The sequence below is a fragment of the Lissotriton vulgaris genome, chromosome 2_2, assembly GCF_964263255.1.
Source record: "Lissotriton vulgaris chromosome 2_2, aLisVul1.2, whole genome shotgun sequence".
NCBI lineage: Eukaryota > Metazoa > Chordata > Amphibia > Caudata > Salamandridae > Lissotriton > Lissotriton vulgaris.
In genome coordinates, this window is record NC_141688.1 from 204,267,024 (window position 1) to 204,283,743 (window position 16,720).

The 16,720-nt window shown below is 41.5% G+C and overlaps 1 protein-coding gene across 2 annotated transcripts in view; it reads left to right on the top strand.

Moving 5' to 3' along the window:
* The window catches only part of PAMR1 (peptidase domain containing associated with muscle regeneration 1), a 306,588-nt gene extending 291,273 nt beyond the window's left edge, over positions 1-15,315 (top strand). For both annotated transcript variants that reach the window (XM_086959541.1, XM_086959540.1), the window contains one exon: positions 14,163-15,315. In XM_086959541.1, coding sequence (XP_086815667.1) covers positions 14,163-14,693 — 531 coding nt within the window. In that variant the 3' untranslated portion in view covers positions 14,694-15,315. The remainder of the gene's footprint in view (positions 1-14,162) is intronic.
* Positions 15,316-16,720: the final 1,405 nt, after the last annotated feature.

Consider the following 16,720-nt stretch of genomic DNA (forward strand, 5'->3'; position numbering starts at 1 on the left):
TTGCAAATAGGTAAAACAGAATTAATACAGAACATATTACAGACTGAATACAAGACATTCCATAAAAGAAGGGAATGAGGCATCACCTGTCAGCCAGAATTCTTTAAAGAGTTCAGGAAAATATAATTCAAGAGTGAGTTTTGCAAGGCTACCAATAATTAATAATTGACAACAATCTCCAGTAAAGAGAAATAAATGCATAAGACAAATACATCTTTTCAAAACTAGTAAGTTAGTCAAAGCATAAACTTAGAATTTTAGCATCCAAATCTAAACCCTGTTACATCAGCTGCACTCTCTACCCTGGTCTGTTCATCTGAGAGAGGCTACCCGCCCTTCACAAGACCACAGAGGATTGTGATCTGCCTTGGCAAAAATATGATGTGCAAGAACTCTCAGAAAAAAATATAAGCAAGTACCCCCACCTCCCACTGTCTCTCCTCGGACGTAATTTCCTCCCAGGCGACACCTGTAAAGTTCACGTACCTTACCCATATGATGTCTGTGTCAGATCTGCTTCTTCGCCTCTCCTGCCTCTAAGACTTCTAAGGCTCTACGGCTTAAGGTAGACACGCCACCTATGTGTTCAATTTTTATACTCTAATTCTTGGCTGACTATACTAATAATGTTACAGTTTTAGTAGAAACTCGCACTGTGATTGGTTAGCATAGATGACATGAGGGTCTCACCATCCTGTTCTCATTGCAAATCCAACCCATACCAGTTCTGACAAAGGAAGGGTTATTGCTTAAAACAGTCATATGTATCACCATCAATAATTATACATTTTTTAAATATTAAATAGGAAAAATGTATCAGTCCATTTCCTCCTTGGTTTCACACCGCACGCACACTGGTACATTGGCACGATGACAGGAGTGTACAGTACTCTGTGACCTTGACCCATGTGTTTTCACTTGAAGTAGTGGGCATAATCTGCGCATGGGTCTCTCATTTCAACACAATTCTCAGCCATGCTGGGTTCTTAGGCAGCCATTTTATGATGGGCGCAAAACAAAACAAACACAAAAGGGTATTAATTTATTTTAAAAAACAATTATGTTTACCTCCCCCATACTAGTACCCAGTATTAGTTATTACCTAGCAAATGTTATTAGTTTAAAGCAGCTTTTCTATTATTTGTGCATAACATGCAAACATGTGCAATGTACAACATAGCATAAACATACATGCACTGTGTGTGCTTTTCAAAGCACACACAGTTAATACATACTCATAGCAACATCCTCTAATGTTTTGGATAGCTTTTCATGCAAAATGCGTTTGCCCTGCGTGTAGTGTTGGTGCATGGGGCATTAGTACACATTATAAGAAGATGTGTTATGAACTGAATATGCATTGTCTAAATAGGCAACAAAGCCAAAGTCTCTTAAAACAGGAACAGGGAGTATAGATTACATGGAAAAAGGATGGGATAGGAAGAGAGAACACATTCCATGATTATCTTCAAAGCTAAAAAGGAAACTGCAATCACGAGTTTCTCTACACTGTAAAAGCACATCTTAATTAAGCACTAGCATTATAGACTGAAAGCATTTTACCGGCCTCTTTATATGTCTTTCACTTTGAATGCACCAAAGTGCCACTTTTAAAAAGCATTTGAGTAGGCCTCATTTGATAATACATGTGCCATGTGTTTTCACTTGTTATAGAGAACAGGGGTCCTAAGGATTCAAAATATCACATGCAGATAATAATATAGACTACAGTCAGTACTATATTTTTGGAAAACGCCCAGCCGGACGTAAATTTATTCATAGAATAACATAGAATTGGGTTGGCCCATGGAGGGGCCACGAATAGTGGCAAGATAGGGTACAGTCCTGTACCTATCCCGAAAGGTTTAGAGGAGATAAACCAGGAAGGAGGAGATAGATCGAAGAAAAAGGAAAAGTTTTTCAGGCAAGCAAGAATTTTGAGCCAAAAGGTGACTTGTGGTTAAAGTAAATACAGTCACAACAAATTCACCCTACAGTGTAAACAATTTCAAAAAAACAAATTAAGTAATATGCTACACTGCATTTTGCGTCGACGTTTCGATCCCTAAGGGCTCATAATACAATGGGATCATCATCAGGACAGTTTTAAAGTTAGCGCCTGCATTAAATATAGCCTGGCGCTACTGTAAGTCGCCAATAGTTGGAAGGGCTCTTCCTACCAGTGGGCAAAATTTCAACCGGTTTGCAACATCATTTGCTGGCCACATATGGTGTGGGCCGTGTAGCGGTCTGGAAAACTATGTTATACGAGGTTTCTTCCGGATGGGTCCTCGTGCTTGCTGGGGATTGCCTAGTTACATGTGCTGCAGCCAGGAGCGTGCAATGCTTGCTTCTAGTATGAAGCAGCGGCGGGTTGGGGGCTTGGAATTAATCCGGCCAATTGCTTGCTTCAATGTGGAAGCAGCGGCGGGTTGGGCGGCCAGTTGCTTGCTTCAATGTGGAAGCAGCGGCGGGTTGGGCGAAGCTCGATCGGCTTCTGCCCTTTCACAGTGGCAGCGCAGGTCCTTTCACAGCGGACCTGCGCTGCCACTGTGAAAGGGCAGAAGCCGATCGAGCTTCGCCCAACCCGCCGCTGCTCCCACATTGAAGCAAGCAACTGGCCGCCCAACCCGCCGCTGCTTCCACATTGAAGCAAGCAATTGGCCGGATTAATTCCAAGCCCCCAACCCGCTGCTGCTTCATACTAGAAGCAAGCATTGCACGCTCCTGGCTGCAGCACATGTAACTAGGCAATCCCCAGCAAGCACGAGGACCCATCCGGAAGAAACCTCGTATAACATAGTTTTCCAGACCGCTACACGGCCCACACCATATGTGGCCAGCAAATGATGTTGCAAACCGGTTGAAATTTTGCCCACCGGTAGGAAGAGCCCTTCCAACTATTGGCGACTTACAGTAGCGCCAGGCTATATTTAATGCAGGCGCTAACTTTAAAACTGTCCTGATGATGATCCCATTGTATTATGAGCCCTTAGGGATCGAAACGTCGACGCAAAATGCAGTGTAGCATATTACTTAATTTGTTTTTTTGAAATTGTTTACACTGTAGGGTGAATTTGTTGTGACTGTATTTACTTTAACCACAAGTCACCTTTTGGCTCAAAATTCTTGCTTGCCTGAAAAACTTTTCCTTTTTCTTCGATCTATCTCCTCCTTCCTGGTTTATCTCCTCTAAACCTTTCGGGATAGGTACAGGACTGTACCCTATCTTGCCACTATTCGTGGCCCCTCCATGGGCCAACCCAATTCTATGTTATTCTATGAATAAATTTACGTCCGGCTGGGCGTTTTCCAAAAATATAGTACTGACTGTAGTCTATATTATTATCTGCATGTGATATTTTGAATCCTTAGGACCCCTGTTCTCTATAACAAGTTAAAGTAACCCACGGTCCGAAGGTCCCCTACTGGGTTCCCTTGTGTCCAAAAACGATGTGTTTTCACTTGCACCAAAATCTGCGTGTCGTTATAAATGCAGTCCGTCTGATACACAAAACAGAGTGATGCTTAATCTTGATGAAATCTAGCTATATCACTATTATAAATGACCCATCAAGATGCTCCTTCACCCCGGGTCCTATTAGTAATGACCCATTGAGATGCTCCTTCACCATGGGTTCTAAATATAAATGACCCACTGAGATGCTCCTTCACCCCTGGTCCTATTACAAATGACCAATTGAAAAGCTCCTACACCACAGGTCATATTATAAATGCCCCATTGAGATGCTCCTTCACCCCGGGTCCTATTATAAATGACCCACTGAGTTGCTTGGACCCGGGGATCCAAGTACCAATGACCCATTAAGTTGCTCCCTCACCCAGAGTCCTATTATAAATAGGGCTCTCAATTTAATGGTATTTATTTTATCAACATTTCCGTCTGTATTTATCCATATTTTATTTTTTTGTCATTTTATCTGTATTTATCCATATTTATTTTGTGTTTTGCGTATAAATGTAGTGAAAAAATGTACATTTCCATATTTATTTAACTGATAGGTGCGCACTCATACTTTGATGTCTGTCGGGTTTTAGCTATTTAGGCTGTTAAATATTACATAACAATACATCCACTGGTAAATACTTGCATTATACCATAAATGTATGTTGATATATGCTGTTATTTAAATACATTTTGTCCTTTTTTTTAATTTACCATGCTGTCCATAGGTTCAGCTGCTGGCCTATAATTCATCAAAGACAGCAAGTAGAGTCACTTTAAAGGAGCACAATTTTCTGTATTAATCCACTTTAAAAAATAAATGCAGACAGAAAACACATTGTTTTCTGTCTGTATTTATATGTAAAAATCCGTAAAAACGGAAAACAGGGAGCCCTATTTACAAATGACCCGCTGAGATGTTACTTCACCCCGGGACCTATTATAAATGACCCACTGAGATGCTCCTTCACCCACGCTCCTATTATAAATGACAATCTAAGATGCTCCTTCACCCCGGGTCGTATTATAAATGCCCATTGAAATGCTCCTCCACCCCAGGTACTATTATAAATGCCCATTGTGATGTTCTTTCACCCCGGATCCTACTATAAATGACACATTGAGATGCTCCTTCACCCCCTGTGTCCTATTATAAATGACCCATTGAGACACTCCTTATCCCCGGGTCCTATTATAAATGACCCACTGAGATGCTCCTTCATCCCTGTCCTATTATAAATGACAAACTGAGATATCCTTTACTCCGGGCCCTATTATGGATGCCCCGGTGAGATACGCCTTCACCTCGAGTGCTATTATAATTGACCCATTGAGATGCTCATTCACCCCGAGTCCTATTATAGATGACCAATTGAGATTCTCCTTCACCCTGGGTCCTTTTATAAATGACCAATTGAAATGCTCCTCCACCACAGGAGTATAGATTACAAGGAAAAAGTAGAAAGGAAGAGAGAACACATTCCATGATTATCTACAAAGCTAAAAAGGAAACTGCAATCACGAGTTTCTCTACACTGCAAAAACACATGTTAATTCAGCACAAGCATTTCAGACTGAAAGCATTTTACCGGCCTCTTTATATGTCTTTCACTTTGAATGCACCAAAAGTGCCACATTTAAAAAGCATTTGAGTAGGCCTCATTTGATAATACATGTGCCATGTGTTTTCACTTGCACCAAAATCTGTGTGTCGTTATAAATGCAGTCCGTCTGAAACACAAAACAGAGTGATGCTTAATCTTGATGAAATCTAGCTATATCACTATTATAAATGACCCATCAAGATGCTCCTTCACCCCGGGTCCTATTAGTAATGACCCATTGAGATGCTCCTTCACCATGGGTTCCAATTATAAATGACAATCTGAGATGCGCCTACACCCCGTGTCCTATTACAAATGACCAATTGAAAAGCTCCTACACTACGGGTCATATTATAAATGACCCATTGAGATGCTCCTTCACCCCGGGTCCTATTATAAATGACCCATTGAGATGCTCCTTCACCGCGGGTCCTATTATAAATGACAATCTGAGATGCGCCTACACCCCGTGTCGTATTATAAATGCCATTGAAATGCTCCTCCACCCCAGGTACTATTATAAATGCCCATTGTGATGTTCCTTCACCCTGGATCCTACTATAAATGACACATTGAGATGCTCCTTCACCCCCTGTGTCCTATTATAAATGACCCATTGAGACACTCCTTATCCCCGGGTCCTATTATAAATGACCCACTGAGATGCTCCTTCACCCCGGGTCCTATTATAAATGACCCCCTGAGTTGCTTGGACCTGGGGGTCCAAGTACCAATGACCCATTGAGTTGCTCCCTCACCCAGGGTCCTATTATAAATAGGACTCCCAATTTAATGGTATTTATTTTATCAATATTTCCGTCTGTATTTATCCATATTTATATTTTAGTCATTTTATCTGTATTTATCCGTATTTATTTTGTGTTTTGCGTATAAATGAAGTTGAAAAACTGTACATTTCCATATTTATTTAACTGATAGGCGCGCACTCATACTTTGATGTCTGTCGGGTTTTAGCTATTTAAGCTGTCAAATATTACATAAGAAGACATCCACTGGTAAATACTTGCATTATACCATAAATGTATGTTGATATATGCTGTTATTTAAATACATTTTGTCCTGTTTTTTAATTTACCATGCTGTCCATAGGCTCAGCTGCTGGCCTATAATTCATCAAAGTCAGCAAGTAGAGTCACTTTAAAGGAGCACAATTTTCTGTATTAATCCACTTTTAAAAATCAATGCAGACAGAAAACACATTGTTTTCTGTCTGTATTTCTATGTAAAAATCCGTAAAAACGGAAAACAGGGAGCCCTAATTATAAATGACCCGCTGAGATGCTACTTGACCCCGGGTCCTATTATAAATGACCCACTGAGATGCTCCTTCACCCACGCTCCTATTATAAATGACAATCTAAGATGCTCCTTCACCCCGGGTCGTGTTATAAATGCCCATTGAAATGCTCCTCCACCCCAGGTACTATTATAAATGGCCATTGTGATGTTCCTTCACCCCGGATTCTACTATAAATGACACATTGAGATGCTCCTTCACCCCCTGTGTCCTATTATAAATGACCCATTGAGACACTCCTTATCCCCGGGTCCTATTATAAATGACCCACTGAGATGCTCCTTCATCCCTGGTCCTATTATAAATGACAAACTGAGATATCCTTTACTCCGGGCCCTATTATAGATGACCCGGTGAGATGCGCCTTCACCCCGAGTGCTATTATAAATGCCCATTGAAATGCTCCTCCACCCCAGGTACTATTATAAATGCCCATTGTGATGTTCTTTCACCCCGGATCCTACTATAAATGACACATTGAGATGCTCCTTCACCCCCTGTGTCCTATTATAAATGACCCATTGAGACACTCCTTATCCCCGGGTCCTATTATAAATGACCCACTGAGATGCTCCTTCATCCCTGGTCCTATTATAAATGACAAACTGAGATATCCTTTACTTCAGTCCCTATTATGGATGACCCGGTGAGATGCACCTTCACCCCGAGTGCTATTATAAATGACCAATTGAGATGCTCCTTCACCCCTGATCCTAATATAAATGACCCATTGAGATGCTCATTCACCCCGAGTCCTATTATAGATGACCAATTGAGATTCTCCTTCACCCTGGGTCCTTTTTATAAAGGACCAATTGAAATGCTCCTCCACCACAGGAGTATAGATTACAAGGAAAAAGTAGAAAGGAAGAGAGAACACATACCATGATAATCTACAAGCTGAAAAGGAAACTGCAATCACGAGTTTCTCTACACTGCAAAAACACATGTTAATTCAGCACAAGTATTTCAGACTGAAAGCATTTTACAGGCCTCATTTTATGTCTGAAGGTGGTAGGAGGACCTTGGTGTATAGGGACTGGATCCCCCTACCACCTTAGTACCCACAAACCCAGGACTGACTAGCTTAGTGTCTAACTTGCTCTCCCACTCACTCACAGAGATGCAAATAATTAGACACCCAAGAACACAACACACCCAGATCTCTCAGGAATCATGGTCATGAAACAAGACATACCCTTTCGCTCACTCTCTTGTATCTGTCCACAATAAGATCTGACAGAGACACAAAACAGTTTTAAATACTTATTTTAACTAGTGTGCTCTAACATGCAGTATACATGCCACAAAAAGTAGGAAAATTGAGAGTACAAATACAGTCAGCATAGCAACTAGTCCATATATCATGAATGGAGATGTCATCCTAAAAAGACACTGGAGAATGGACTATAGTGCCTAAGCTCCCTCCACTTGCTAGGAAGAAATATAATTATATAATAGAAGATCTCTGGGCTTTGTCAGCAGACCCCATACCGTAGCCTATAGATGGTATATCTACATCATAGGTGCTTTCTCGCTCTTCTTCCTGGAAAGGTCCCTCTCCAGGTGTGTGCTACCTATTCGGGCATTCTTATAAAACCCAAGTACATTTGTCGAAACAACAGCTGCATTGGTATGTTTTGTCTAAGGGTCAAGGCCTGGCCAGAACAAAATAACAAGGGGCATTGTTGTTTAACCTTCGACGTAATGTTCAGTAAAAAATCCCAGGAACATGCAGAGAGCGAACACAGCGATGAGTTCTCATATGAAAACAGTAGTCGAAATTATTGCAAAAAATAAAGACGTGTACTAACGTCTGCATAGCAGTAGGCAAGCTGCGACGTGCTCATGCTAACTTATTGAAAGCAACAAATTCCCAATGGGCCATGTGACACAATTGAGATACTTCTTCACCCCCGGTCCTATTAGAAATGACAAATGAGATATTCCTCCACCGCGGGTCCTATTATAAATGACCCATCGAGATGCTCCTTCACCCCGGGTCCTATTGTAAATGACCCATGGAGATACTTCTTTACCCAGAGTACTAGTATAAGTCACCCATTAAGATGCTCCTTCACCCCAAGGTTCTATTGTAAGTGACCCATTGAGATGCTCCTTCACCCCTGTGTCCTATTATAAATGACCCATTGAGAGGCTCCTTCACCCTGCCATCAACTATTGTCCCTTTCTGCATAAAAACAATCAGTCCCGCAACTCAGGCACCATTGCAAAATGACGCAAGAGTGTCTACATTGGCGCACAGCTGGTGTTTGAGTGCCGGCTCAGGGGAGAAGGGCAGGAGTGCACCGTATCTTGTAGATAGGGTGCATTCCTGACCTTTTCTTTTGACACAGGGCAGCGCAGCAGGATGGGCTGGCTGTGCCGCCTCAAGCTTTTGTGACTGAGGTCCCAAGTCTATAGAGCTCACACCTTACACCTATTCCGATTCTATCTAACAGTGCTCAGGTTGGTGGCAAGGCTTGTGCACATTTGAGATTTGTATATTTGATCTTCTACACAATGTGTTACAACATGTTCTGATGGAAACCCTCAGCCCTAAATCTTTTAAAAGTTGGGTAAACTCAATGTCTCCAAATGCCCAGTGTACAGAGCCTCTTTTAGTTTGGCGACTGTTTGAGGCATGAATCAGGTGAACTACACAAAAGGATGTTGATGTTCTCAGTCTAGTTGCCCAGTTGTCCACTGTCCAAGCACAGCCTCTCACAATCTAGTGCCAGTTTAATGTTTTTCATTGGCAGTCTCTCTTGGGGTTCTGTGTACCTTTTGTGCAAGTTTGTAATCTGAAATATTCCTTTGGCAGTATAAATATTGCTGCATGCCTGGGGTTTTTGAGATGACTCAACGAGTGTCGTCCCCGCTGTTAACATCTGGTGGGACCTGTAGTTTGAATGCTGCCATAGTCAGCTCAATCTAACCATGGGTAATGAGTGGCAATCCACTACATTTTTGTGCAGGGCTTTTTTAAACAGCAGCAGAGCCGTACCTCTCCACTATTCTTGGATCCAACAACGAGTGATACCATTTTTTACAGTGGTTTTCAGTGCTTAGAAGCTGTTGGTGCTTAGAGCTATCTAAAAAAACAAGTAAATAATAATATTCCGGGTTATCAAAGGTGATCGTCATAAAGAGAGCTTTGTAGTACTGAGGGTCATTTTTTTCAAAGTGTTGAACATTGGAACAGTGGACTTTTTTCACATCTCTGAGTATGAAAATACCATTTGCGACTGAATGCTCACTGGGGGCGTGTGCAGTTGGAGGATTAGGAATTTGAGCATTTTAAAAAAAAGGAGGTGAAAAATTACGCCCAATGTAGTGTCAATAGTAGAAAAGCCTGAAAAAATACTTTTGTAGGACTACTATACAACCAAAGTGTTTCTCCTGAAAATGCAATCCAAAGGCAAAGTTGTGTAAAGTTGACTAACTTCTCAACTACATAAAGCTACAGAGGGACCAGACCAAGGAAGGCACAATTAGGGTAATTTCTTCTTCTCCTTCTGACAACAGTGGCCAATTTCAAATGTGTGCATTTTGTCCAATATAGCTTATACCTAGCTGGGAAGCAACGGTAGATTGTACATGGTCTGGGGTGAAGGTGCAATTGAAGAACATGCAACAAACAGAGGTGCAGAGAGGGTGCAATGGTTGCTCAATGAATCCGTTCAATGGGGTGTAAGTTGTTACTTGCATAGATGCACCTACAGACCCCTTCCGCAGCCGAGTGAGTCTGTTGTTAGCCGGTTCGTTGTTCCAGTACCTGGGTGCTTGGCCTAAGAAGGTTTGTCTTCCCGTCTTTTCATTTTTATAACTCTGGTTCTTTAGTTTGGCGATGCCAGGATATAATAATTTCAGATTGGCCAGCTAGCGTGGTGATATTTCTCAGGTGGGTGGTAGAAAGAATTAAGAGGCTATATAATTCTAGCTGCTAGCTCATTTTCTCTAGGTCGTTCTAACTTTGTCACAAACATAGCCCATTGGTGACTGGTGGTCTTTGGAAGTGGAAGCGTGTAACACCTGCCCTGAGAGAAAGCCGAGGAAAGGTGGGTTTTCTCCTCAGGAAAATTATTTAAACATAGATTCAAATAGTTCCAGCAGCACAATGTTATATCCCCTCCTCTAAAATCATTTTAAAAAAATGATAATATTAACATTAACAGTAATAATCCAACCCTTCATCCGTATTTACAGATGGAAAGTTAACAGTTTCTCCATAATATGTTACACCAACCTAACAATTATACTAACTACACTACAGTGCTCCTTTAATAAGTATATTCAGAAAATTAAAAGGTACCAACCAATCGGGTATTCTTTAAACAATGTTTCTCATTTGTTACTCTTCCCTTCCTCAGTATATAGACTCAGGGAATGATTTAGATCTCGATGGATGGGTTGCCAGCCACACTCCAGTTGATTGTTCAGGTGACTATTTTGTCCAGACTGGACCATGCTAACTCTCTGATGTAAGGCGCCAACAAGGCGGAAGTGAATCGCCTTCAGCGAGTCCAGAATGCAGCTGCCCTTGTCCTGCTTAGGCTCCCTAGCACCTGCTCTACATCGGCTGCCTTGCGGCGCTTTCACTGGCTACTTGTTCCTAAGAGGTTAGAATTCAAGGCACTTTGTCTGACCTTCAAAATTCTAAAACTCTCGCCACCTGAGATACTATCTAATGTGTTGGTCTCCTATGTTCCCACACGCCAGCTCCGCTCCGCTGAGCAATCTCTAACTACGGTCCTCCGGGTGAAAGGCCTCAGAGCGGGTGGCCGGTCCTTCTGCTAAATTGTGGAATACTCTTCCTGTTCAGACTCGTCGCTTAGATTGCCTGCTACCCTACCGCAAGGCCATCAAAACTCATTTGTTTCCCACGTGCTAGCCCTGCTTTCTTCTGACACTGCTACCAGCGCCAGGATGCCCCTTCGCTGCAGCAGCTGCGCGATATACAAGTTTACCTAACAAAACATTACTACGCTACAACGATGACGGATATCCTGTCCTCCAAAATATAAATCCCATTATATCGTATGGGATTTATATTTCAGAAGACGGAATATCTGTCAACAATGTGACGGAGTAACCCGTCCGGCAAGATCTAAATAAGGCCATTAGTTACTTTCTCACATCCGCTGCCTGTTACTTGCAGGCCAGTACTCTGGGGGGCATATTTGCCAATATTTCGCAGAGCACAACAATCCATCTTGCTGCTCTGCGTGAAAGGGAAAGTGCAGGAATGTGCTGTATTTCTCTACTTTCCTTGCGTTTGTGTACAGTGTGCTGCCTTGTGCCATATTCAGAGACGGCAGTTCCTGCTAATGCTTTAGAAATAACCGGTACTTTGACTGTCATTTCTAAATTTGGCGATAACAGAGTGATACATAGGCCTTGGCAGAATTGCAATTATTTGGGAATAATCCAAGTAATTTAGGTAATTCCGCATTACTCCTTGACGGAATTACAGATACTTGTATGACTACTCCTGCTGGCATAATTTGAGAGGAAAAAATCCTACCGCATGAGCACATCTAGGGAGCATTAGTAACCTCTTGCACCTGTTCATGGTGTTTTGCTGCAATTAGCACAATTTCCTAGCGCACAAATGCAGCCTTCTGTCCATTTTGGACCCTAGGTTTCATTTTCTGATAAGAAAATACCCAAAAATACCAGGAGTAATTTGGAACAAAATCCTACCTTATTAGTCCATTTAGCAAGCGGCCGCTTGTTAATTGTGTCCTGCTGCATTTAGCGCTATGTATTAATGCAAGAAAGTATCCTCGTATCTATTTTGGACACCAAAGGGAATTTTTGCACTTACAAATAGGGCTAAATGTAGAAATAGTATTTTTACGTAATTAAGAAGAATTCTTAGGCAATTCCAAATGAGTATGCTACACAAAATTACATGAGTAACCCCGACCCATATTAGAACATTGGAATGTTGGGAGCTCCATTGAAAACAATGGAGTGCTCCGGGCTTTTAATGGCTTATAAAGCCTGAAGCTCCAACAGTCCAATGTTTTTTTGTACACAGCTCTGGCTGTGAACAAAGGCTTCAGGGAACCTGAGGGGATTCCAATCCCCTCGCGCTCCCAAAAGGCTTCGTTTTTTTGTTAGAACATTCTGTCCTCTAGTGACAGAATGTTCTAATAGCCTTATAGCCCTTCGTAGATGGGCTATACCGCTATTAAAGTCCCTCTCCCTTGTTAAAGGCCCTCGTCTTCGGCTCGGGGCCTTTAACGCTGGCGAGGGCCTTTAATAGCTGGTATAGCCCTCTACGGTGGGTTATAAGGCTATAGTAATATACTCTAAAGATCTGATGGATTAACCCCTGCCGCCAATAAATAAATCAGACCCTTTAGCAGGTAATTGCACATTCCTTTGTGATCACCTATTGAGAGTCTATTTAATTTTCACTACTCTTTCTACCGAATATGGATCTATTAGGTACTCCACAATGGGAAATTAAAAAGGTACTTGCCCGTAGCAAAAGCTCTGCACTGTGGGAATACGTAAAACATTACATGTGATACTCTACTTCATCTCTCATTAAAAGCAGAAGCCATATACCAAAAAAAACCTCAATATAATGGCCACTGATTTGCTGACATCAAGTTAGTGTGCTCACCAGTCACAATTAACATGTTCTTAAGTCTTCCTAGTTAGAAGAGAATTTCAGTTAGAAAGTAATGTTGTAAAGAAAAAAACACAAAAATTCATTATATGGAGTAACTATAACGCAAACTCTAAGACCCCAACCATGCACTTGTTCACCGATAAATTAATTGCACAGGTGGGCTCCATCTGAAACCCCACCACCAGACCTAGAGGTACAGGGTATCCCTACCTTGCCCCCTTATGTTATTTTTTGTCTTTTTTAGGACTCAGAACTAAGTCCCGAGTCCTACTATCGCTGCTGCCACATATTTGTTAATGTAGTGGCAGCCAATAAGATCTCACCATGAGATCTGTTAGCTTGTGGATCTTCAGCAGTCTGAAATATACAAATAATTTGAGCCTTAATTGCTTAAAAAACACTCTTTCTGGGCCATGATCTATCTAGCTTTCTGCTAAATGGGGTGTAAATCCGTTGAGCAATTTGGGCTGTAACTGGGTATACAATTATCATGGAAAAATTAATGGAGAAAAAGTTTTTCGGACCATCCCTTCTTTCTCAGCCCCCATACCCCTCACCCCCCTTACTTGGTGGATCATCCTGAAACTTTCCAGGAAAAAGATGAGGTAGAAGAAAAAAATTGAAAAGTTTTGTGAAGGCTTGTCAAACAGTGCCATAGTTATTAGCGAACAAAAAAGGATTTTCCTATGGAAACGTAGTTCTAACTATAACTATCCAGTGGCCACTGGGTAACATATATAGACAACTATTGTTACAAGTAAGAATATTTGCCTTATTCTCTTCCATTACAGCAACTCATTATGAGGAGCGTAAGGCACCTGGTAGAATGGTGTGTGGGCGCATGGGCGGATACCTCAACTGAACCTCATCTGTGTATTTGCATAGTATGTGCACATCTTTATATTGTTCTGACACTCTCACCAGCACTGTAGTACAGAGCAATGTTACAAAAAAGGAGAAAGTAATAAAAGCAACCAAGATATATCACTAGTTGTAGATAAAGTCATGGGAGTTACTGGGTACATTAGGTCTACGAAACTGGCCACTTTCCTACCAAAACGTACCATTCTCTGTTCATGTTGATCACAATAGGAACATTAATCTTTACTTTTTACTATTTTATAGATTTCGGCCATCATTGTACATCCAAACTATGACCCCATTCTTTTGGATTCTGACATTGCTCTACTGAAACTACTCGACAAAGCTAAGGTGAGTGCTAGAGTCCAGCCAGTATGCCTTGCCACTCCCTCGGACTTGAACTCATCTTCTGGTGATGCCCTCATCATCATCACGGGGTGGAAAATCCTGATGGGACCACAAGACCCAAGTTACAAAAATGACACCATTCGAGCGGGCGCTGTTCGAGTGGTTGACTCCCTCTCGTGTGAGCAGCAGTACGAACAAAATGGCATCTCTGTCAGTATCACCGAAAGCATGTTCTGTGCACAGCAGTCCCATGAGGTAACATCAAATATCTGCCCGTCAGAGACAGGGGGCATAGCAGTGATACCTCCACTGGTTGACCCAGAGGGCAAGTGGTACCTGAGAGGTCTTGTGAGCTGGGGCTACGATAAAACCTGCAGCAATGAACTCTACTCGGGCTACACAAAAGTGGCACCTTTCCAAGACTGGATCACGAAAAACTTAAAGTAAGCATATTACTTGAAAGAGGGCACAAAAGGAGATTTTCCAGTTTGGTCCTTGTTGTAAAGACGGTGCAGCCTCAACTCATCTCCTGTTGCTTGCCGGCTGCCTCTGGAGGGAGCCATAAATATAAATATTCGACTGCTCTCAAGACTGCAAGTTCAGTAGACACTGCTATCCATGATGACTACACGTCTGATGCCAACCAAGCTGACGTATTCTCATCCTGAAGATTATTCGTCAGGCTGCGGCAGCCAATTTTATGGACATAGAGCATACCTGGTGTATGCATCTTTAGCCTTACGACATGGGCCATATTGTGCACTCCCTATTCTGTATGTATCTACCAGGACTTGTGAATATGCATGGGGCAGTGTTTTATTATAGTTTGTTTTCTGATATCATTTTAACTAAATAAAAGTCGTTTTTTACTTACCAAAAAACTAAATTTACATGAAATGACCAGGACTGGAATGTCAGAATGTACAGAGTTTCAATAAAATCCTTCATAGTAAATAAAGGACTCAGCCGTTTTATAGGCGGATGGTGGTGAAGGTAAGGATCCTCGTTTTTTACATTCTAAAAACTAATCTTTTGTGAACCCAACTTCAATAAACTAATAAAATGTCAACTATGCAGTATCAGCGTATGAATCACTCACACATACAAACATGCCAGAAGTTAGGACCTTGAGAGTTGAGTCAACTCTTCCCGTTTAGATCAACCAGTAATAAACGTCATCTTGAAGCTGCCCTTAAGAATAAACTTAAACTTTTAAATTACTCACACATATCTCAAAGATGCTACATTTATCAGTTTGTCCTGAGTTAGACTTTAGCGGATGAGTTACTTTGTCACTCACAACAGTGACGGATATCCGTCCACTGGCATAGAAACCCTATAGAATATTATGGGATTTATATTTTGCCGGATGGTATATCTGTCACCATTGTGGCGGACTAACCCCTCCGCCGAATTTGAATCGGGCTCTATATCTCATGAAAATAAAAAGGTGTAGCTATGACATGATCACGGACAGGCTGTAAACGTTTCAGTGGTGAATCTTTGTAAATTGGTAGGGTTGTATCACCCTAATTCATAAATTAAATGGCAGCATCCCTAGAAATAGGAAACGTAACAACGCAGACTTTTACTACACATGCGTTTACTACACAGTTTTTACATCGCAATATGTATTACAACGCATGCCATCACTACCTGTATTTAGAATCTACACTTACAACGCATTCCATTACAGCGCATACCATTTCAACACATACCATTACAACAAATAATACTTTTAGGGCAACAGTAGTGGAAGTGTTGAATAGTGTAGGGGTACACATTACTATTCCCACTCCAGTGAGTGCAACAGTAGGGTAAGTGTTGGATAGTGTAGGGGTAAAAATTACTATTTCCCATTACTAACCTTATAATGCGTTGTAATGGCATGTGTTGTAGTGTCATGCGTTGTAGTGGCATGCGTTGTAATGGCTGCGCTGTTATGTCATGCGATGTAATGGATGATGCATTGTAATGACTGCTTTGTAATGGTTGTTTCCCCAGCCCTAGGGAGGAAAAACGCTTATTGGAGAACATTACGTCAATTCTTTCACTAAGGCAACCCTTTGTAGACAGTCCTTTAGCAGCATGGGACAGGGATATAGAGTGACTACCTAGTAGCGTCCCCTTGAAATAGAGGAGGATGAAAAAGAAGAGAAAAAGGAAGAGAAGGAGTAGTAACAGTAGAAAGAGTAGCAGAGGGAGAAAGGGTAAGCAGGGACATAAAAGAGGAGTAGGTATTTATGTCATTATTATTCTCAACGATAAATGTAATGCATATCGGTGAGCTAGTTCCTTACCCCAATTTGGGAGCATGTGTTAGTTAATCTGGTTTTGGAAGGATCTTACTATTCTTCTGGTTTACTTTATTTACAAAGTACAATGAGGAAATGCTCTCTATTGGTCAACAATGTTAGCACAGTAGCACTGTAACATACAATATTTCTTCGTAGATCCTGAAGAAAAGAATAAAG